We start from the raw sequence: 25,044 nt of genomic DNA, 5'->3' as shown, positions 1-25,044 counted from the left end.
TTTATAATAAAAATATGTATTTTATTTTATAAGAGATGTATTTTATTTATTTTATTTTTATATCAAATTAAATTTTATGAAAGGGTTAAAATAATTTTTAGAGGAGGGGTATATGATAAATTAATATTATTTTATTAAATAAAAAAATTAACATATATTTTTTTCCCGAATTTTGAGGGGCCATGTCTCCCCCCGGCCCCAACGTGGCCCCGCATGGAGAATCCGAAGCAACCGGGTTAAACCGCTCAAAATCCAACTTCACTATATAAATGGTACCTGACACACCCACTACCCTAAAACCTCAAAGAAGCACAAACCTAAAGTAGCATATACCTGTGAGGATGATTACCCCAATTTTCTTCGTCTTTTCTCTCCTCCTTTCCTCCTCCCATGCAGCTGTGCAAGACTTCTGTGTAGCTGACCTCTCTCTTCCTGAAAGCCCTGCTGGATACGCTTGCAAAAAGCCCGCAGCTGTGACTGTGAAAGATTTTGTCTTCTCTGGGCTAGGCGTTGCAGGCAACACCTCCAACATTATCAAAGCTGCTGTGACTCCTGCATTTGCCACACAATTTCCTGGCGTGAACGGCCTTGGAATTTCCTTGGCTCGCTTGGACCTGGCTCTGGGTGGGGTCGTGCCATTTCACACCCATCCTGGAGGTTCCGAAGTTCTTCTTGTTGTGCAGGGAACAATTTGTGCTGGGTTCGTTTCCTCAGCGAATACTGTTTACATCAAGTCTCTTAAGAAGGGTGACATTATGGTTTTCCCTCAAGGATTACTGCATTTTCAGATAAATTCCGGAAATACTCAGGCTCTTGCATTTGTCAGCTTCAGCAGTGCAACCCCAGGTCTCCAGATTCTGGATTACGTACTGTTTGCAAACAACTTGCCCACTGAAGTGATAGCCGCAACTACTTTCCTTGATACTGCTCAGATTAAGAAGCTTAAAGGTGTTCTTGGTGGAACTGGTTGATTATCTGTGTCGTGTCAATATTCCTATTCTCATGAAAATGCCCATAAGAATAGGATCTTCATTCTTCCGTTCATGAGTAGTACTTGAGGTTTCTAGGTCTATTAATAAGAGCAAACATGTGAGTTGTTTTTAGAAGTTTTCGAGTCTACGCTGGATTGGGTACATTCTGACTGCTAATGTACTACGTAACATATCTGTTGAAGCCGGCAAATTCCATTAAAGATGAATAAATATTGTATTGTGTTTGGTTTGTCGATGATCGATTCCAAATGCGAGGTAATATATTTTCCGATCCATGGAATAGCGTCACAAAAAGTAAAAATATAAATTTAACAAGCTCTAAGACAGTAGTGCTAATGCATGGCAATTAGTTTTTGTGGGATACTGGCTCCAATCCGAACATCCAGGTCGATCTGGTGAGTATGAAAAATGAAACACAGGGACGCCATTATTGATTGATCATCAAGGAAGGAAAAATCAGTCGATATATGGTTCTTACCTCTGAGCTAGGGATTGGAAATTTTCAGATTTTTAAAAACCATTCACCTTCAAATGGGATAAAAAATCTTATCAACTACATTCTATGGTCCAAAATTCTTGACCGCTCACATATGCGAAAAGTCAAGACCTCGCTATCATAAACATTCCATTTAGATGCCAAGAAGATCAGTTTCGCAAGGCTCAGAAGTTGTACAGAGACAAAAGCCTATCTTGTTTAATTTGTCATGAATCATTTCAAATTTGCCTCAAAACTCCATGCATTGCAGAGTTATCTTATCTTTTATACAGCAGAGGATAGAGCTCAATTGTGTGAATATCCAAAGACATCCTTCTAACATGACCAAAATGGACTGGATAAGACAAAGGGATCGAAGAGTACTGATATATTAAGGTTGTACATATGTAATCGGCCTTGTTAATAACAACAGTAAAATTGACAAGGGAGATGGTTTAGAAATGATCTCATGTGAAAATCTGAATAGTACTTATGTTGTAAATGAATTAAGTTTATCTCCAGAAGAGGGTGATGATCTAATCTTTGTGTGTGAGCTAGAGTAGATTATTTTCTTAGTACTTAAGCTAATCATGTTATGTGAGCAGTTGAATATATATTATTATTCACTTGTAATCATGTGATAGTACATGCATGATCAGTACTACGTACTGATCGAAGTACTATATATATTTAGTACTTGATCCAACACCCTTCTAAGAAACTTCACAGCAGTTTCGGACGACATAGCATGCGCCCCATCAATGACCACGTACACATTACGATTTGTTAGGTACATTCCATCACTCTCATCAATAACCTAGCTATATCATCACCCGCCCATTGCGCCTTGCTTAGCATGCACGAGCATCGCTAGTACTACTGGAACGTTAGGAGAATATATAGTACTAAATTTACTACAAATTTTATTGGATTAATTGTAAAAGTAGTACCTGATCAATTTTTAGGTTTTTATAGTTCGAAATCTCAGTTTTCAACTTTCTTTGAGTTAATATATGCGTACCCGATCGAGTTTAAGAAAACCGGCATTTAGGTACTTTCGTAGACCTCTTTTTAGACAACTAACGGGAGGCCACGTGTCAGTTTTAGATTGGTTGACACGTGGTGTCAATATGTCATGTAGCTATCTTCTTATATTTTCTAGCAAGTGATATATTGACAGAGATTATATCTAATCTTAAATATATTCATTTTTACGTATTTTTTATATATTTTATTAATATGATTGGTTACATTAATTTTTTTTTTAATAAATAACCAGTTGTATCAATGAAGTATGTAAAACAGTACGTAAAAATAACTATACATAAAATTTTTATATCTTATTACTAGTTTTTTGAACTAAAAAAAATCATTTTGTAAAGTTAAAAACAAAGGGTGGTTTCATGAATTGTAATTAAGAATGTAAAAACTTGAATACTGATCTTGCAATTAACGTAAATTTATTATAAAGATTTTACAAACTTATAATTAATGTCATCGATGGCGTATAATTGATGGAATAAGTAGTGCATGCAATAGTACTACTACACAAAATTTATGTTCAATTGCTATCAATCGGCACCAAACATGTTGACACCTTCTCAAGTCTTACCTGTTCCAGCCCTCTCTACAAACACAAACCTCAAACCTCAGGGACAGAAAGGTAATTTTCCATCAAACACAAACTACTATTCACGTGATGATATTTGCTTTTATAATATAAATGATATATACACTACAAGAAAAATGGACTTTTACAACCAATTTATAACAACGAAAAGACTATTAGCAACTAAATTTAGTTGCTAATAATCTTTTCGTTGCTACAAATTGGTTGCAAAAGTCTATTTTTCTTGTAGTGTATATACACACACACTAGTAAGGGTTCAATGTGCAAGACACGTATGCCCTGTTGAACACACTACCATAGAAAATAAAACGGTGGATATATGAATATAATTTTTATTTTTTCCAAACAATATATATAGGAGCCTATGTGCAAGACACATATTCCCCGTTGAAAGTAGTACTGCATTCTTGATATGATAAATCTGAATTTTAAGATGTATATATATTAATCAGAACAACAAGTATGATAAATGTGAAGATAATCATAAATCTATACAAAATTTTTTACAGATGATTATAATGATACTTGAAAAGAAAATGAAGGAAACATAACAAAATAAAATTATTGAATACATAATCAATTAAATGTTTAGAACTCATTATATTGAAATCATAATAGGACATGCATTGTTCCACTCATTAAAAGACTAGTTAGACATAATAATAATAATAATAATAATAATAATAATAATAATAATAATAATAATAATAATATTTTAATTATTTCTGAAAACTACATGGATATAACAGTGACTATGATAAATTAAAGAATAATTATAAACTGATACATAAATCGGAACCTAAAAATAATAATTGCATTTTGTAAAATGAAAATATTATTAGTCCAATGACTATGATTTGTTTTTATAAAGAAAAATTTTACTTATCATCTCCTATACCACGCACCAACATTTTTTTTTGTCATTCTATTTAAACACACGTATTGATGTGTAAATATGTGTGTTTAAATAGAAGAGTAAAAATGATAAATCACATGTTAGCTAGTGTGTGGTGTGGAGATAATAAGTAGCATTTCACTTTTATAAATTACTATAAAAATAATATGAAGATAATTGTTATTTTTTAAAATAATATTATATACAAAAAATACTATTATTTTTAAATCTACGAAGAAATATAAAAAATATCCTAAGTTGTTAATTTGTTTCACAAAAGTTCAATAAACCTAAATCTTCAATTTAAATTATTTTTAAATTATTAATATTTCATTGTTATTATTATTATATTCTAATTAATATTAGATTAATAGAAACTTCACTTTGAAAAATAGTATAAATATTTTTTTCAAATAATATTATTAAGAAAAATACTATTATTTTTAAATCTAAGAACAAATATAAAAAAAAAAATTCTAAATTGTTAATTTGTTCCACAAAAGTTTAATAAACAAACATCTTCAATTGAGATTATAAGTAAGATATTAATATTTCATTCTTATTATTAATAATATTATTATTATATTCTAATTAGTATTAGAATAACAGAAAATTTAATTGTATTTTTAATAGTGAATTAGAGAAATTAAAAAAACGTAATTGCACAAATTAGAGCAAAGATGTAATTGTGCAAATAGGATAGCGAGAATTCAAACACAAATTACTATTCATGAGGCTATAGCTTTTCTTTTTGTAGTAGAATTAGAATAGATTGAGAGTGAGTGTGTGTATATATAAACAAATAGGCACATATAAGAGAGAAGATAAAAGGTAAAAAGGAAATTCAAAACAGGCACAAAGGAAAAAAATGTAATTTTTTCCATCAAACAAAGATAAACTAGTAATTTCTTGATATAAGAGCATTCCCAATGGATTATGTAAAATTTAATTTTTTATAAAGGATTTTTCTACTCATCTGCCTTTGTTTTTCCAACACCACACACCGGTGTTGAAGCGGCTTTTATTCTTTTATTTTTCTTAAAAATCAAACATTCACTTTAATTACTGTCACCCATGTATCTAAATGCTCTATCCCACCTAAGTGAGAGACACTTCGTCCTTTTCTTTCCTTTTTTGCATTTGTCTCTCTAGAAAATCTTTCTTGCTGTACACCTAGATTTTTCACTCATATTTTATTAATTTCTTTTTTCCTTCTTCATTGCTCTTGTATGATGTTTTCAGTAAAACAAACTGAGTGATTAAAAAAAATAGTACAAATTATGAAGCTTTCATGTGTGGTATTTTTGCATTTGCTTTGCTGGACAAGTTCATATTTTATTATTCTCCTTCATTGTGTGATTCATGGTTGTGGATGTCTCAGTGATAAAGTTGGATGCTTTTGGACCTAGCTATAAACAAGAATACATTATAGACTACATGTTATTCTTTTTTTCTTTTGGACTAAACTAGCTTGTATCTAGAGAGGAGTGGATTTTCATGATGGGCACTTGGTGAAAATGGGAGGAACATAGTCTGATGGCTTTGTGAGAGAAGAAAGGGTTAAGATGTGAGAACAAGGAGGAAGAGATCTGAGGGCTACAAGCAAGCGAAAGTGAGGGAGATAGGAAGAAAGGGATATGAGGGAGAAAGCCATCTGCGTGCGAACGAGATCTATAAGGAAAGAGTGTAAAACCATGATATATCGATTAGATTGGGTTCATCATGTCACGGTGTGTGGTGTAGGTAAAGCAAACTGGTCTAGGAGTAGATTTTTTCTTTTGAAAATTTAAAGGAAAGAGCTCAAAATTCCCATCCAATGGATCATGTATTTCATCACTAATATCCAGTTTGCTACAGTACCACCACTACCTCTAGTGGACATTGTTCACAAATGTATAAATTTTAAATTTTTGTATTCATTTCTCTCTCTTACATTCTACTTTTTTCTTTCGTTGCATAAACTAGAAAGTAATCTTTATTTATGTTCAGCCACAAGTTCCTTTTACACCATCTTCACTTCACAAGACTGCTTCTTCTCATGGATCTCATCATAGTCGACAATTTGCAAAGTGCTAAAAAACAATATTGCTGATTTTTGACTAATTGAGTTAAATTTTTGGAAACAATATCCTATCACCCCTCCTTTTTTGAGTGGTTTTTGGTATGCTTGAATCTCTCATCTCTCAATCTTTCTATTCTCTTTCTGATAAGCTATGCAAAAAATTTTAGTGGATGAAATCTAAAATTTTCGAGCATGTTGGTATGATTTTAGATTTTTTTTTTCTTGTGCAAATTTGGGGATGATAGGATATTTAGGACTTTTTCTATTATTCAGCAACTCGCAACCACTTGTTGGAAAATTTGGGTGCTACCTTGTTGGAGATTTTTATTTTTCTTGATTCATCAAATCGCATCATGTATTTTATTTTAGGTTGCTGCCTTGAAATCTACTTCTTCCTAGTTTTGCAGGAAAATTTGGGTGGGAGTTTTTTTGTGGTACGGTTGATGCTTTGGAAAAATCTACCTTAGTTGATTCTACCAATTTCAGTTAGGAAAGATGAAATATTTTAGGTTTTAGTTCTACTTAATCCAAGGACCAAGGTTTAGTTTGTGTCAAACCATTTCATTCTAGTGCAATGGTAATGGTTGTGGCATCACATATTTTTTTAAGTTGGGCATCCATGAGATGTTAGGATTCTATTTTGTTTGCTTCTTCTTTCTTTTTCTCTTTTTTTTTTTTTAATAATGTTTTCTTCTTTGAAGGGAGCAGAAAGAACAGCTCCACAACGCTTCCACAAACATAGAAGTAAGTGTGTTAGTCTATAAATTACCATTAGACCAACTTCTATGGTATTTTTGCAAATATATTTGCAGTACCATGCATCTGTAGTCAACTTCTGATCATTATGATGCAGCTAAATAAATATTGTGTTGATACATGGAGCTTTAGCTACCCATCATCTTCACCATGAAAGTATTTTAACATAATTTTAAGGCACCAAGTGTAAGGGATTCCATATGAAAAGCTCCAACAACAAATTTCAAATGAATTTGACTTTGTAATATCCTCCCATTAAGAGCATTGGCAATGACCTAGCCATTGCCAAATCTAAAATTTGACTAAGACCAGAGCTTTTCGCTAAAATCCAAACCAATGGAAATATAGATAATAGATTCACATTGGACTAGTCATTTTAAAGTCAAAATAATAATATAATAGTATACATTTTAATAATAATTTTTTAATATTTTAATAGGGGGTGTCTCTAACTGTGAAGAAATCCTGATCAAATTAGAGGAGAAAAGACAAAAAGTGAGACCCAATAAGAGAAACGAGATAGCAACTTTACAAAGACATGATTGAGTTTGTGGAGTGATAATAGCAGTTTTGAATCCTGTTTCATTTCCTTCATCATTTGGTGTTAGAAAAAGACCAAGAAATCTTTAAGGAGAGAGAGAGAGAGAGAGAGAGAGAGAGAGAGAGCGCGACAGCCAGAGCGAGAGACAGACAAGACGGTGTATTAGCATGAAAAAATTATTATTGAGGATGTAAAGTGAGAAGAAAGTTGCTTATAAGGACGTGTTGTCTCTTAGCTTCTTTGCAACAAAGTGATAGCCGAGTGTGGATGTTAAAAAAGGCTAGATAGAAGATGAAAATGGGAGAGATGGTGTTCAGCCACGGTGAAGAGAGAAGGCAAAAATGGGAGAAAGAAAGGAGAGGGTGCAATTTGGAGTGAGAGAAAAGGAAAAGAGAAAAAAATAAGGGAAGAAAGAGGCATTGGAAATGATTTTATTCAATAAAATAATATTTGGAAGATGAATAGTGAGTATCCAAATTTGAAGAAATAGATGGAAATACTATTGCTTAAAACTCAAGCCATTAAACTTTGACTATTCTAATGTAGACCAATTTTGACATAGTTGATTATAATTTGATGAGTAACTGGTATTTGACTAGGCTAATATAAGTGCTCTAAGATTACTAAAACTTTAAACTTATTGTTAAGATTTTTTCTAATTCGAGAATCTAATTTGACAATTGGTTAGCAATAGAAGGCTCAGTTTCTACTCATTCGACAGCAATTTGCCAACTTTAAGCAAAGCTCTGAGATGGTATGAAGTATGCAAACTTGTAGATTATTTAGTAGAATTAGAATAGATAGAGAGTGAGTGTTTGCATTTATAAACAAATAGGCACATAGAAGATGAAAAGATAAAAATGTAAAATAGAGATTCAAAGGAGGCATAAAGGACAAAAATGTAAATATTTCCGTCCAACAAAGATGCACTAGTAATTTCCGGATATAAGAAGAATAATAAATCTCGAGGGAGGGGATCAAGTTGAAACATTTTGTCTGTAGTGTGGGAATATTTGCGTTGAAAGAAAGGTGGATTTAGGTTATAGATAGGCATGTCCAGTTTGGAAAGGTGGGAAAGTAAGATTTGATAATGATGACTCCTCTATGAATGATCCGATTCAGCCCAACTGGCAACTTGATTGGACCAAATTAAATATGCCGCTGATCCATATTCTAATGCCTACAGCTAAGATGCTTACCATTTTGAGCATGACATTAAAATTCTCACATCCTTTTCAAAACTAGTGACATTTGCTTAAAGGATAAGTTTCCTATAAAATGTTTTTTATTTTTTATTTTAAATGGATGTTTCATCTTTTCAATCTTTATGTTTCTTGGTATCATGTTATAACAACAATCGTGTAAGACTCAGAGTTAGATTGGATTAAAGATTATTTTATTTTATCTTATTTTATTATTGTAATTTTTTTTATAAAATATAATAAATAATTTAATTTTTTTAAATTTTAAAATAATAACAATATTAAAAAATAATATTTTAATAATATTTTATTTAACTTTTATCTAAAATTATCTCGTATCATCTTTAAATCTAAACGAGTTTATGCATCAATCTCTCACTTATTTAAGGCCATCAGATTTGGGCAAAATGCCAAAAGTATGAGGAATGTTTTTCCATGCTAACTTACGCATGTTGTTTTTGAACATCCAAACAGATTTTTGATCAATATTAAGTAAATGAAATCCTTTGAAAAGAGTCAGTCACTTTTGCTTTGAAAAAGGTATTTTATGATCTCAAAGCTAGGAATAAGGAGGCCAAGACAGACATTCTCAACGAAAATGGAGGATATAAACAAAGGGGTAAAATAGTAAAAGAACTACTCTTCAGAGTGAAGAAATCAACCGGGTGAACAGGTTGGCAAATGGAAGGAGCTTGGCTGGCTTTAGGAGCGAGAGAGAAATTGCTTGACGTCTCCAATGCCAGTCTGTACTTTCACTCTCTCTCTCTCAAACTGTCTCTCTCTTGCTATATGTATTATGTATATAAACATGATGGAAAAGCCTCTGCCGATTCATGTGCATCTTTGTTCAACATTTTGTCCTGCTTTCTCGCTCTTGAAATCTAGCGAGAGTGAGAGCGACAGACGCCATGAGTCTCTTCGGTCTTGGAAGCAGGTATTCATCTTTTAACTTACCTTTTCTTAAATTTCTTCTCTTTCTGGGACATGCACTTCGAGTTTATTATTAGTTTCTACATGTTTGGATAATTTTAAGACCATATGAAGACAATCCCATTTTTATTTTGTGGGAAAGCATCATGGATTCTTCGCTGATTATAGGAATACCGGACTTTTCTTTCTTTTTGGCATAATAGTTGCTACTGGATGAGATAGAATCTGCAATTCTGTGAACTTTAATGTCAAAAACGATTCGTTTATGTATGGCATGTTGCTGTGACATACCTAAGCTGGCGTTTACTGAGGTTTGTGCATGGCTTAGGAAACACCCAAAAGCTGCTTACTTGTGTGTCTCGGTGGCTTTTTAAGATTATTATATATAAAAAAAATTTAATTCCATGACATGAAATTTACTGCTGTTCAGAACATCATGAACCCCTAGGAATCTTGAACTGTTCTCGTCACGTTAGAAACGCAAATAATGTCCTTAATTTCAAGCTCCCTTTCCATGTGCTCGTTCGGTGGATCTCTTGTACATCCTGGCTAGGGTAACACCCTATTTCCTATTAGATAAAATTATCTTACTCGTTTTTTGAAAAATATATATATGCAGAGCTGTTGAATCAAGACAGAGATATCGCATTTTAGTATGCCTATCCACTTTTCATCGTTGTAATTATAAGTTTAGATCATAATTCCCAGTCATCTTGAGGCTTTATCTAATTGTCTGCTGCAGATGATGTTAAGGGGTTAACTTTAACATTTAGGAAAACAAAATACGCAACAGGGTTGTACATCTAATTGCACAGACTTCCTGCTTCCAATATTGTTGTATTCGTATGGCTATTATAGGGAATTTCGTCTTCTGATATTTTATAATGATTTTAATATGTTTACTGCTGCATCTGGTGATTTGTTTGGCTATAAAAGCACCTAGTATTTCCACTTAAATTTTGAAGTTTTGGCTTTTCTGTTATTTCTGTCTGGATTGCTAAATATCGTCAAACTTCAATTTATGCAGGAACCAGAAAACATTCCGTCCAAAAAAGAATGCTCCCTCCGGAAGCAAGGTTGGTTTTTGTCATCCTGGTTAGGTGGAGTTATTGCTAATCTCTCTGTTGATAGTTCTCCTTTATTGTTGGCTCATGCAATGTATCTCTCATCTATAAATACAGGGAGCTCAACTTCAAAAACACATTGATTCAACCTTGGGTAGTGGCAACTTGAGGGAAGCTGTACGGCTACCTCCTGGAGAAGATATGAACGAGTGGCTAGCCGTAAATGGTAATCATAAATGAAACACATATAGGATATGTATGTGACTGTTTGAGTGGGTGTGTCTGTGCACGCATGATATATGTAAGAATCAACTGCAACATGAGTTTTGCAAGTTTTATTTTCTTTTTCCTCTTGTTAAGGTTAACTTCTAATTTTACTTTTATACACCAATATTCTCCTGTTACAGCGGTAGACTTCTTCAACCAAGTGAACATTCTGTATGGTACCCTGACGGAATTCTGTACGTCGCTCAACTGTCCAACAATGTCTGCAGGACCAAAGTATTTTTCATAAGCCTTAAACCACTGGTGCTTTATGTTGTTGTCAAGATCCTTTGAAAATTCTTTTGAAATGCTAACACCTACAGATTAGCATGTCAGGGAGATAATAAAATGTCAACTGCTTTATTACACGAGTCTTGATGTACATAGTAACATCATTATTCACTACTTTGTGTTCAGGATGGGCTCCGCATATCATTTTCCTTTTCCAGATTTATATGTATCACTTGATTCCTGCAAGATTTCTTGACCAGCTTGGCTTGAAATTGTTTAGGTCTATCCAATATTCATGCTCCTCATTTAGTTGCTACAGTTGTTTTGGTTTTTGGTGGGGGGAAAGGATTTTTTAAAAAGGGGGGGGGGGGGGGGGGGGGGGTTGGGGGGAGTTCACGAATGAAATGGTTAATCAAGATTTTTCAGTTTCACTAAGAGAGTCATAAAGTGGATAATGGGAGGTATATGCAGGCAGATTGCAGAGCAGTAAATCTGCAGTTGTATCAGAAGAACATTTTTAAGTTAAAAAGATACATATGGGAAGGTCTACTGGACAAATGGAGATATTTTCAGGAATGGTTAAAAATGTAAGCATTGTTGAAGGAGGAAATTAATATTCTTTTTGGCTTCAAATTCAAATTTGAATGAGAAAATTTTCATTGCCTCTACTGATAAGAAGGTCTCCTTCTTCGTGCTTATATTCATGACACAGGTACTACTTTTTTTCTACTTCACACAAGTACTAATTTGGTTATACTTTCCACAGATACGAGTATAGATGGGCTGATGGAGTTACTATTAAAAAACCAATAGAGGTGTCTGCTCCAAAATATGTTGAGTATTTGATGGATTGGGTTGAAGCTCAGCTAGATGATGAATCAATTTTTCCTCAAAATTTGGGTGAGTAATGTCTCTCGATGGAGAGTTAGTGTTGCACTTTTTGATCAAAGCACTTTGTTTTATTCTAACTATAATGTGCTACAAGGATCACCTTATCTAAGTGTTATTTGCTGCAGGGTCACCCTTTCCATCCAATTTCCATGATGTTGTCAAGACAATTTTTAAGCGATTGTTCCGTGTATATGCACACATCTACCACTCACACTTCCAGAAGATTGTGAGTTTGAAGGAAGAAGCTCATCTCAACACTTGCTTCAAACATTTTGTTTTGTTTACATGGGTAAGTTTATAATGCCGAGATGACTTTAATTCATATGATTAATCTTTAGTTTGGGAGAATTTTGAGCACAATACCCATGACTTGTTATTGTTTTTTGAGTATGCTTTGTATTTTTGTTGTATTGCTGGTTTAGTCTATAAATGTGGTGCAGCACACGTCCTAATACAGCCAAGATGCTTGTGGTGCAGGAATTCCGCTTGATCGACAAAGGGGAGCTTGCACCTCTCCGCGACCTTGTTGAGTCTATTCTACAGTTATAGCATCATGTGATATGTCTTCTTTCTTTTGTTTGACTTTTGCCTTCTCCTCGGTTCGAGGGGTTTAGACTTTAGAGTGCTTTTTGGTACATATTTTTGTGGAATGTTGCCTTCTTTATAACAACCATTCCTTTTGTTATTTCTTTGCGATTTGATCATTGGTTAAATTCTTCCGGACATTGCAAACACCAAAATAGTAGGCCAATTTGAACTTTTGTAACCGTTGAAAGAAATTCATATTATTCTATTACTCTATAACGTCAGACCTAGACAATCTGGTGTTCATTGACCAAACTTGGCGATGTCCAATGCCACCAACGGACCACCACCTAGGAGGTGATTGCTGGCCATCCCAAAAACTTGTGGTAATTTTGTGAGATTGTCACTAGAAAACTTTCTTTTTACAAAAATAAAATTAAAATATTAGGAATGTAGTAAAAATAGTTCTGGTTTACGAGTTATGATAAGAAACGTGTTTTTCCGTTAGTTTTTCTATCCACCAGTCTTCCTTTTTTTTTTTTTTTTTTTTGAAGTGAGATATATGATAAAACATCAAACACTAACACAAGGTTTGTCCCAGATATGAGCGAAGAGACCACAGCCGGCCCTTCCTCTATCCAAACAGTTTCTGTTACATAAGAAAAAGCTAATCTAGCTAGTTCATGAGCCACTTTATTGTTCCCTCTGCTGGTAAAGGACAGCTTCCAATTCGGGTGTGTCTCCAACTCATGCTTGAGATTTTCAACAAGTTGTCCATGTCATGCAAAATCTGGAGTGGAGTTCTTTACAGCATCTACAACCAGTTTTGCGTCCCCTTCAAAAACAACACTGCCTGCTCCCATTTCATCACAAAGGGTAAAGGCTCTCAACAAAGCATACGCTTCAGCCATGAAAACAGAGGATACCGAAAGTTTTTGTGCAGCCAACATGAAATGTGGTTCACCATTTGCTATAATCCACCAGTCTTACTAAAAACGCATGGCAGCTTGAGAGATTGTCATGTGAAGATATATATATATATATATTTAATAAAAAAAATCATTTTTTTAGAAAATGTTAATTAAATTTTGATAATAATTTTTTATGTTAAAGAAATTTCATAATTTTATTTAAAAAAAAGTCGCAATTATGTCCACTGTCATGTTTTTTAATAAAAAATTTTATTGGTTTAACAGGAAACCATTTTTTTTAAAAAATAGCTTATTTAATATTTAAAAGAAAATGAGTTTTATTTATTTAGTATTATTTATTTAAAAACAAAGTTATATGACAGAGGACAAATTTGAAAGTCCACCCCCATAAGACCGCAGGCCTGGTTGACTATAGATTCTGGAACTAGACTCGGTAAGATTGAAAAAGACTAATTGGAACTGCAAATCGTGTTAACGGATTATATTCGTATTGTGTCAAAATGTATATTATACCATATGAGTAAAAGTAAATTTAATCTGTTAAATTTATCGTGCCAAAATATTAAACCCTAATATGACCTAGTAACATAACGAGTCGTGTCGTGTTAATCCGTTTATGTAGATAGATGAAATAGACATAAAATTAACTAGTTTGATCTGATTAAACTTTAGTATAATTTTATATAACTGTTAAAATCATAATATTTATAAAAATTATAAAACTAACTACAAGTCTAAAATTACAATTTAAACAATAAAAATATTGAAATTAAAATTATAAAAATGTTACTTTTAGGTATTGTAATTTTAATTTTCTTAACGTGTTATAATGAGTTATAACGTGTTAATACGGATTGACCCGTTATGAACCCGTTAAACAATCATGTCTTAACGGGTCAATTAGTTTTGACTTGAATCTATTAAGATTAAGTCCAAACCCGCTATTATCTTGTCGTATTCGTGTTGAGTTAACGAGTTGTGTCACATATTGCCACCCCTAACTCTACTGATGTGTTCAGGCTATTTTGATCCCGAGATTCTTTCTGCCTGTCATTGAGGTATCTCAAATTTCAGCCCCCTCTTGATCTTCTACTGCCTACTTGACTTTGTTTCCGCGTGACAGCATTTAAGACGAGAGCATGGAAGGACAAGCATGCTCATTGTCTTTCTCACGCTAACGTTGCTGCTTGCTTGCTTTGTCAGGGCAGGGCTCATCTTTTAGACATCGCAAATGAAATGATGACCCACCCTGCTTGCTTCTCTTTTGCGACAAATTCAAGATGAACAATATATACATGATTTAGTTCTTTCAAGCATCTCATGTTTTTAGGGCAGAGAATTATCATCATTAAAGGAGTACACGATAGATATGCACCTCTTCCTATCTTCACTTATGTTATAACAGAAATCCAGAATACAAGTTTGCACATCAACAGCCAGCAAAGGAAAGGAAAGCAGTATGAAAGAGCTGCATTCGTTAAAATCAAATCCCATTTTTTCTACCATTGATATCTCGAAATAATACAGTAAATTTGGCATCGCCCCGCCTCGCATTCTTTTTCCAACTACAAAAAATTGGGGTACATGCAATACACCCAACCCCCCTCCCCTCCCCTTTCCAGAGAAGATACATTTGTTTTGAGAAGTATATGGTTTTGTAGGCACAATGGTTCAATTCACAGTACGAAAGTTTCCTTTTCAGACGTCTCTCTTAGGAGTGGTATACCTAGCCAGACTGCAGTCAACCTTGAATTAGTCTGCTGCGATCACAACTTCATTATATTGGTTCCACACTGAACCAGGGACTTCTTCCACCTATAAACAGGAGCATCTTCTCCCATATCTTTTCTCTCAGAATTTGTTAAGTTTGAGATTGTCACTTCCAGAGACAATATCGCTCTAGTAATGGCACCCACCCTTCAATGTCTTTTGCATGCATCTGAACACCATTAAATAAAATTATAAAACCTAATGATTTACTTTCTACTTCTGTCTGGTTTACAAATACATCCAGGAAGGGGATTTGCATAGAAACTTTCCTCCAGCTTCGGAAACTCCCCCTGCTCCCTTAGGTATGGAGCTCCAACACGGTCTTTGTGAAGTTTTCTCACTTCGGAACTAAATTTCTTCCAGGAGATTTTGCCGTCATCAAGCTTATCAACAAGTTCTACAAATTTCATCCTGAATGAACACAATGACAATTATCATACACTGCAATTTTGATGAGTGAAAAACAAATACAGAAACAGAACAAAAAACACCAAATCAGACATACTAACAACGCTAAGGGGAGACAGGTCAGAATATTACTTGTCAGGATTGACGGTCTTCCTAAAGTCCTCAAAGCGCCTATGACCTTGAACTGCCTTTGCCATATTGCCATCATAAGTATAAACAAACACATCACTCTGGAGGGCCACAACATAGTCTATACCGGCCAGCATGTTCTGGTGGTTCTTGAAAGGAATAAGCTCTTCGTCTGTAGAGAGACTGGAATGGGAGAAGATGTTTGGGAAATCATCCTTAAGGTATTGCATACTTCTGTCACCATAAGCTTCACCAGCTACCAAGTAAATCCTGGTACTAGATGGAAAACCAAGCCCTTTAAGCAGAAGGGCTGTTTCCCTAGGGGTCAATGGGCAGCCTCCAAGCAACCTTCTTTCTGTTGCATTGATCTCTTTCTCCTTCCAGTGGCTGACTTCATACCGCATCCTACGTAGCTCATCATCTTCTTCTGCAGTCAGATTATGACTGCAGCCAGTAAATGCAAGCATATCCTTCTCATACCTGTAACAGAAAGAATGACAAAGAGAATGAAAGAAAGAAAGAAAGTATGATAGATTTGAAAATGGGTAACATTATATAACTTACCTAAATTAATCCAAATTTATCACAGAATATTAACAATTTAATTCCCGGTCGGAAAGGGATTAACAATTAAGGATGCCTATGAAATTAAGGATGCCTAAATTAACCTATAAAAATCATAACATTAGCAGAAGCCCACAAGTCAATTGAAGGTCCCCTTATTTGTGTGGCTCATTCCGAGGAGATGATTCATAAAACCACCTGTTCCATAAAACCCAAAATCACAGGATAGAGACCATCCAGAGTTCATGCCCAAAGTCTACGCAATAAATGTTGTAGGCCCTATGCTCTTATCTTTCTCCCTCCATCTATAGGACCTAGAGATCAGGCTAGAACTCTAGGGGATCCTAATCCATAATCAAAATGGGAGGGTTAACCACATAACTTCAAAATACAACTGATTCCTGTAATAAGTATATATGAGCTGCTGTGATGTTGAGGAAGTTTAAACTTCTATATTCAGCTCATAGACTTCATGGCCAATATGATAAATAGATAATGGAGAATCAATGGAAGTTTAACATCAGATTTTATGGGGGAAATTAAAAAAAAAAAAAAAAAACAACAAACAAACAAACCAAAGAATATAAACCTTAATGACTAGATCAGTGCACATTCTATCAGCAGAACAGGACCCATGCAAAACACACCCAGAAGCAACAGAAAAAATGTCTCAATAAGATTTATAACAGTCAAAACTTGCCTCAAATGGAGGGCAAGATAAGGGCTTCCATCCTGTCGCATTCTAGAAACCAAGGTGTTTGCATGTGCTTCTATTGGAGCTGAATATTTCAAAGCCTTGTAATTTACTTGGCACCTCAGGTTTTGAATGGGAATTGGGATACCATTGTTGGCAAGCCGAGAATCAGTGTGAGTGAAATAGATTACCTGGTGCTTCTTTAGAAGAGGGAGTACCTCAGTTATATAATAACCGTCCTGAAATAAAAATGAATAAAAATAAGACTGCTATCAATCTCGGAATGAGATAAAATAAAATAAGATAACGGCATTCAATTTTTTATTTCTTTTTATAAATGTCATCGGAAATTAGAATTATGTAGGAACGTGTAGCACATTTATGCACATAATGGAACATACACAAGTATCCCAACATCTGACAGATGAGTCTTTTTCATATTACTCAAATTGAATGGCGAATGCTAGCTAACAGGATCCAGCATGTTGTTTTCGCTATATGATTTATTGTGCATGAAGAAAATAGCATTTGGTCCTAGGGGGACAGCCTTGTATTATATTTTATTACACTTTAAAGAAAGTGGGTCAACTCAAGATAGACGAGTGTTTGCTTGACCTTGGACCAAGATATTGGTGTTTTCTTGAAAGGCTCAAGTCCAGCATAGGCAGGTGGCAACGTCTCCACTATGTGGATATCATGTTTCAGAGTTTTGATGAAGTGTTGCCAATCAAAAAGATCTTTAAATCCACTGCAAATATATATACATATGAAATAAGTTAGGCGAAAGTAGATAATAAAAAAGCGTACACGTGCAAGATATTATTTAAACTTTAAGCAGCATAAGAATAACCCCTCTGTAGGTCTCACAGTAAGGCATCTTCTCTTGAAAGCAGCTGCCCAATAGATTCCTCTGGGGAATGAATTTCACACATTTACCAGAAAATACCAATGCTTACATTTTTAAATGATCAGGAATTATTTTCCAAGGTCACGCAAAAAGAAGGATCAAATATACCATATATTCATTTAGTTTTTAATAATAAATGAAAAGGAAGGAAAGGATAGAAAATAGTAGACCTTTCAGTATTATGAAGTCGCTCTCCAAAAAAGTTCATTTAAAAAGCTTGAGAACTCTACCAAAATCTTTTTACCAAGTTTGGTCACTTTCATGTTGTTAATTAGGCCAAGGCCGTTAAAATACATGACTCCAATTACTGAACAATAGTAGAAGTACAGAAACAAACCAACCTCTCATCAGCCCAATAGGAGGTGTGATCAAGCGAAGGCAGGACAAGTGTTGCGTTCATAATTTTCGCAATGGCAACCATATCACAAATCTGCACTCTAAAATTATTGACAGATCAGACTCTGGCCAAAATCCACATAAATCAGTGAAAACTATATAAACACGCAATAGGCAGACCCCAAATCTCATCTGATTTAAGCCACCATTAGCATTTACAAGGATGTATCCATTTGTCTTTGCATCCGGCTCTGTCAATAGAAGCAAAAAGAATGAAGAGAAAGCAATAACCTGAGAAACACACATATAGACACAACAAAGCAGATGAGTGAGAGAGAAAGATGCACATCATACGTTTGTGACTGCTTGGCTGGTCGATGCACTTGGTGAAATTCTCACTATCTGGTTTGGACCAGATGCTTGAGCCCTGAACAAGAAGTCATTGTCACGAGAAGAAATTAACAAACTCTTAAAGAGACATTATCCGCCATTTGGCTTTCAAGATAAGCCATTTTCAGGACATAATGTCCATTTAGGAAAAAGAGTAAGAAACAATCGAAGCTGAGGGAGTAAATAGTGAGCTTAAATATAGATCGGAAACTTACTTCAGCCTTGCCATTTTGGCTGCCAACTATACCCGATGCCACCATCATTAGAGTCCGTTCCACATCACTTCCTCCCTCCCTATATCCATATTCATGAGAGCTTTGATCCATTAGATTTAGACCAGTGATGGAGTCAGTTGAATCCTAATTAAAAAGATTGAATAATTTAGGTGAGATTAAGGATGCTTCACAAGCAACATAATATGCAATAATCCAAACGATAAGGTAAAAGATGCAAACTAATATATATATATATATATATATATATATATATATATACAGCTACGTGATATTTTTCACAGGCAGACAGAAAGATCAACATAATACTTGAGCCAACCTGATTGGACGCAGCTCTTTCAATGGCAGATCCAAACCATCCTGTAGCACAAATCTTTAGAAGACCCAGAAACAGACACGCTCCACAGAACAGCAAAAACATCCAATGGCCCAGCTTCTTCCTCTCCCTCAACCCCAACTCTACCATTACAGATCCCACAGGACTCCTTAGCAAGCGCCTGACTACACCCCCATAAACCCTCTGGTTCACATGGTGGTGGCTTTGCTTCCTTTCTAAGACAGACTCGAACCCATCAAGGACAACCGAGTCGGCGCCCATTTCGGATCTGGGTGAGCTGAAGTGGAGGTCAATCTCATGGTGGTTACTGAAACCGGAAATATTACTGCCATTATTGCTGTCCTTAATGTTGCTGCCGTCGTCCTTGCTGCCATGGGTGTTGCTGGTGACGGTGTTGCGCTTGAAAGAGTGGCCTCGGCGAGTCATTGGACCCGAGAAACGAGGGCTGTTGACTCGCTGGGCGATTCCATCGCTGGTGTTATGGTGGTGGTGATGGTGACCCATCACTTCTGTGTGCGTGTTTCGTGAAGGTGATGTTGTCAATGAGTGGATTTGGACGAGATCGCCATTAACGAATCACTATAGAGAGAGAGGAGAGAGAGAGAGAGAGAGGTAGAGAGGTGAGGGAGAGTTGATCCATTTGTATGGAAACTGAGATAGGCTCGCTGCGTCCGAAACTTCGAGCTAATAACTGACAAGTTTTCCAAATTATTTGTTAAGACGAACTTCTATATTGCTAATGCCACTTATGTGAGTAAACTAATTTATTTCGTAACGAAATAATTACCGCGTATTACGACATAATAATTTTAATTTGTTGAGGGGATTATATTCGCCTGGATAGAGAACTTTGGATTATAATTTATAATTTTCAACCGTATGTTCCTCTTAACGATTTTTGGGATCTACAAGAATTGACCAACGATAGGAGATCCAACGGTCAAGATTTTTCAGGTCGTTGTTTACCTTGTTTGAAGAATGAAGATTCTGAAACACAGTCACTTATGAATGAAAAAAATATCATCTTTCTTCCAAAAACAGAAAAGGTGACATATGAATGAAAGAAAGAAAGAAAGAAAGCAAGCTTTAGGCTTACGTTCAGTCTCTTTTTATTTGATGTGTAATCACAATTCAAACAATTATTGTATAATAAAGAAAAGTGTGACAATTTTGATTGACATAATAGAAGTATACGCTTAGGAAAATGAGAGACATATAATCATTTTTTTTTTAAATTTTTATATAATTATATTTTAAATTATATGTATTTTTTTTATTATAAAATAACTTCTAAAATTTAACATCACTTTACATAATTCTTTCATTTTAAAACATGATTGTATAAATGATTCTAAAAAAGAAATGGTGTGTGTGTCATTACTTGTACACTTCAAAGAGGAAATTGAGATTCTTCATAACTTGGTATTCAAATTTTAAGGTAAAATTTGGAGAACAACACATGAGAAACCTAAATACTTAATTTTATTTAAAGATTTATACAAATAAAAATAAAAGAAAAGTGATATAGCACAAAAGGATTTCATCAAAATAATATTATAAATTGATATGAATTTACATGATATGTTAGTTATATTTATAATAAAAAAAAATGATTTGTACACGCTTAAAATAGATAAGCTCCGCACAAGTCTTTGTAAAAAAATAAATCTCATCTTAAAAAAGTGTAAAAAAAATTATGTTTTATAGATCTATATTTTTTTACAAAAAAAATTATATAAGACTTATCTATTTAGGACTTTTATCAACCCTTATTTCTCAAAATAAAATGTAACAACTCTCATCCAACATTTTACCATAAATAACACGCGGATTGACTTGAAAAGAAAAAAGAAAAAAATCAACACGCGAATTGCACGTGCATGACCAACGTAAAAAAGTCATTGGAGGTGAAAGAAATTAAAATAAGAGAGGAATGATTAAAAAAATATATTAAAATTATTATTCACCGCTGCAAATATGGGAACAGGCAAGAGGATATGGCAAGAACCAAAAAGAGTTGAGTGCGTTTGATGGCCTTATGAGTCATGGTGGTTTGGTAATTGAGGTAACAGGAAAGAAGCACCCAAACAAAGACCTTTTAGGCACGCCTCTCTTCTTTATAGAATTGTTCCCACCTCCCCATCTTCCTAGTTTGATGCGGTCCACCAACCCCAATTCAAACTTGCAATAATTCAAGGCGATTGGACTTTTCTTGGCCAAGATAAGATCATTTATCTTTAATTATTATGGAAAACTAAGTATATGAATCGGAGTGGTGATCCTGGCAGACATCCCAAGATAGTGGTTACACAGAAATTAATTGGAAATTAATGATACCAATTAATCCAACTCATCCCATTGCGTGCTGGCCCTCACGAATACGATTATTATAATTTCATTAGTATCGATAAAATCTTGAATAATTTTGGAAGTGCATATGATCTCTTTAATGAATTAATTTATCGCAAGTGCACATTGAATACTTCAAGAAGAAAAAGATCTTTCAGTCCGATAAATTGTTTGCATCCAAAAGGATTTGAATTTTAAACCTTAATAAAACATACCACTAAGACCAAGACTCTTACCACCATGAATACGATTGCTTGATTTGATTGCTTAAAACATTTTATTGCTTAAAAAAAAAAGATCCCACAACAAGGAGGAGTGCATTGAGTCTACCTTTCTTGAAGTGGCAGTAAAAAATCTACAAGTTCGTGTCTTTTGCATTCATGAAAAAGATCGGTGGACAAAATGTACTTTCCAATAGAGAGAAGGCACCAACAGGCTTTTTCGGAAAAGTTGTGTTAAGAGTTGGTATCTTGAAAACAGTAATCGAATTAGCTTCCGAATACCTACACAAAATAAAAACAAAAAATATAACCAAATAATTGCTTGGAAAAAACATGGTAGATGTGTGGCGGACATGCATACTCCTACTAGTGAGGGGGATAGAGTGTTTTGGACAACAACGGGTAGAGGAGAACAACTAACAATTGTGTGGGGGTTGGGATGGGGCTTGGAGGGTTGAGATTTTGTGAAGCTTTGGACAGAGTTTTTATGCGGTGTGTGAGGATCACATGCACATTGGACATAGTTGATACTGCGATCGCTAGAATGATGGAGATGAAAGGATCATGGTAAGTTGGGGTGGGATTATGGATTGGTTATGGGATCTAGGGATGTGTCGATCTAATCAATACAAAAGATCTTAGAACTTTCTTGAAGTGGCAGTAAAAAAATCTACAAGTTCTTGTCTTTTGCATTCTTAGAAAAGATCGGTGGACAAAATGTACTTTCCAATAAAGAGAAGGCATCAATAGGCTTTTCGAAAAAGTTGTGTTAAGAGTTGGTGTATTGAAAATAGTAATCGAATGAGCTTCCGAACACCTACACAAAATAAAAACAAAAAATATAACCAAATAGTTGCTCGTAGCAACTAACCTAGGGATGTGTGATTAGCTTGGAAAAAACATGGCAGACGTGTGGCGGACACGCATACTCCCCACTAGTGAGGGGGATAGGGTGTTTGGGACAACAACGGGGAGAGGAGAACAACTAGCAAATGTGTGGGGGTTGGGATGAGGCTTGGAGGGTTGAGATTTCGTGAAGCTTTGAACAGAGTTTTTATATGGTGTGTGAGTATCATATGCACACCAGACATGGTTGATACTGTGATTGCTAGAACGATGGAGATAAAAAGATCATGGTAAGTTGGTGTGGGATTGTGGATTGGTTATGGGATCTAGGGATGTGTAGATCTAATCAATACAAAAGAACTTAGAAAAAAAAAGGGGCAAAGTTCAAAATTGGAGAAAGAAAATGGAAAAATGGTCGATCGATAGAACATTAAGGCATCCATCAATAAGGGAGGAAGAGAGGAACCGAAGCTCCTCACTCCACCTCGATGGTGGGCAATATGAAGGTGTTTTGACTTGAGGGGTTAGAACTTGGCTATAGGCCTAGAGAGGGAGGCACTTCAAGGTGATTGGACATCAATTTCTATATCATAAACATATTTTAATTAAAAATGGTTCATACAATTTAAATTTCATTAAATATCTTTTACAATTTAGTATATTCATGGAATGCTTTCATAAAACTTTGTTAGCTAAACAATACTGAGGATGTTTTCCAATCAATTCTCAATGGCAACACATATTATGAAGGAAAAATACTATGAAAATGTCATTTTTTGGATGCTAAACTTGGACATTGGCCATCAATGATTTGGAGCAATTTATGGTTTTCATTGGACTTACTTCAAGAAGGCCTGATTTGGAGGGTGAGAAATGTATTAGATATTAGGATCTAGGGTGGCAAATGGCTTCCAATTCATTTCTCTAAAAAGTGCAATCCTATGAAGATTTTAACTATAGATTCAAGAGTTGACGAACTCATCAATGCTAAAATTGGATGCTAGAAGGAAAATTCCATTGCTAAGATTTTTAACATCAGCTGAGCCAATCTTCAATATCTCTATTAGCAAATAGAGAGTTAAAGATAGGATGGTCTGGAGGCTTACTAAAGATGCAAAATACTCTGTTAAAAAGTGCTTATCATTTTAAGCTGTCAAGGAAAAGGGAAATGAGGGGAATTTTCAAAGCAGATATGTGAATTAAAACTTCTTGGATATGTTAAACATTTTATATGGAAAGCAAGTCATGAAATCCTGCCTACAAGGAAAACTTTGTTTGAGAGGCATATTGTAGATTCTCCCTTATGTACTATTTGTTTGCAAGAAAAGGAGTCAATGTGTCATGCCTCATGGGGATGCCTAGTAGCCAGTGATGTGTGGTATGAAGAGAGCAACCAAGTTCACAAATGGTCAAGATCATTAGTGAGGTTTCTAGAATTGTGGAAGAAGCTGACAGAGAAGTTGCAAAGGAGGATCTAGACCAGGTGGTAATTTTCATGAGAAGAATCAAGGCTAGGAGGAATGTTGTAATTTTTAGAAACCAAATTTAGAGGTGTAATTGGTTTGATTCAATCAGATTTTAGACATTTTTTATAACCGAACTGGTATACACCGATTTTGAAAATTTAAGAGTCTATTTACCATTGAAAACAGAACTTTTGATTTTTTTGATTTTGGTCTGGCCGATCCATTTTTTCCTTTTTACAAATAAACAAAATCATATTCCAACAAAACTTTAACAAGTGATTGACCCAGATCCAGTATTTTACAATTTTTTACTTTTCTCTAAAAGTTGTTCACTTTTGAAGATTCCAGCATCCCAATCTACCTAAAGTATAATCCAAAACCTAACACAATTAAAAAAGAGCTAAAAATTCCAAGAGTCCAGATTATAAAATTTTCATCCATCAATCACCAAGAGTCCATACTACAAATAAAATATTATAATATATATAATATAGTATAAAAAATCATATAAAAATATTTATATAATAATAATATATGTATATATATATAATAGCCCGATCTGGTTCAAACCATTTCTCTTAATATCAAAACTGAAACCGAACCTATTTCTATCCGGTTTTGATTATTACAAATAAGAACTAGACCGAACACACCAATTCAACTAATTTTCCTAGTTCCTTAGACTTTTTTTTATAGCTCTAACCAATTCAAATGCCCAAAGAAGTTAATAATAGCAGCCATTGTAGGTCTTGAAGCTTTCAATCAAGCACAAACTAATATAAAGAAACAACAAGTGGCTCAATCAAATGCAAGAAAATATGGCTAGATGGAAAAAACCAGCGGATTTAGAGGTTAAAGTTAACTGGGATGCAACAGTAGATGTGAAGAATGTGAAGGTGGGTCTCGGAATCATACTGAGAGATTCAAATGGTGAAATTTGTCTTCCCCATGTACAAGATACAACCATCTAATGGCACCATGTGTAGCTAAAGCCTACTTTGATA

The 25,044-nt window shown here is 34.5% G+C and overlaps 3 protein-coding genes across 3 annotated transcripts; 2 read left to right on the top strand and 1 right to left on the bottom strand.

The window, feature by feature from the left end:
• Positions 1-280: 280 nt before the first annotated feature.
• LOC122304287 (auxin-binding protein ABP19a-like) lies at positions 281-1,227 on the top strand. The gene has a single exon (XM_043116462.1). It carries the CDS (start codon positions 342-344, stop codon positions 969-971), a length of 630 nt encoding a protein of 209 aa, XP_042972396.1. The 5' UTR covers positions 281-341; the 3' UTR covers positions 972-1,227.
• An 8,019-nt stretch (positions 1,228-9,246) lies between these two features.
• On the top strand, positions 9,247-12,618 carry LOC122304286 (MOB kinase activator-like 1A). Its single transcript, XM_043116461.1, has 7 exons — positions 9,247-9,487; positions 10,511-10,559; positions 10,665-10,773; positions 10,955-11,048; positions 11,809-11,942; positions 12,059-12,222; positions 12,411-12,618. The coding sequence occupies exons 1-7, from the start codon at positions 9,462-9,464 to the stop codon at positions 12,480-12,482; spliced, it is 648 nt and encodes a 215-aa protein (XP_042972395.1). The 5' UTR covers positions 9,247-9,461; the 3' UTR covers positions 12,483-12,618.
• A 2,142-nt stretch (positions 12,619-14,760) lies between these two features.
• LOC122304285 (O-fucosyltransferase 35) lies at positions 14,761-19,854 on the bottom strand. Its single transcript, XM_043116460.1, has 9 exons — positions 19,141-19,854; positions 18,804-18,947; positions 18,553-18,625; positions 18,379-18,449; positions 18,204-18,292; positions 17,571-17,703; positions 16,962-17,194; positions 15,701-16,177; positions 14,761-15,571 (listed from the first exon to the last, which is right to left on the bottom strand). Exons 1-9 carry the CDS (start codon positions 19,660-19,662, stop codon positions 15,367-15,369), a joined length of 1,947 nt encoding a protein of 648 aa, XP_042972394.1. The 5' UTR covers positions 19,663-19,854; the 3' UTR covers positions 14,761-15,366.
• Positions 19,855-25,044: the final 5,190 nt, after the last annotated feature.

The sequence above is a fragment of the Carya illinoinensis genome, chromosome 3 (assembly GCF_018687715.1).
Source record: "Carya illinoinensis cultivar Pawnee chromosome 3, C.illinoinensisPawnee_v1, whole genome shotgun sequence".
In the NCBI taxonomy this organism is placed as follows: domain Eukaryota; kingdom Viridiplantae; phylum Streptophyta; class Magnoliopsida; order Fagales; family Juglandaceae; genus Carya; species Carya illinoinensis.
This window is presented reverse-complemented; position numbering and strand designations above follow the sequence as displayed.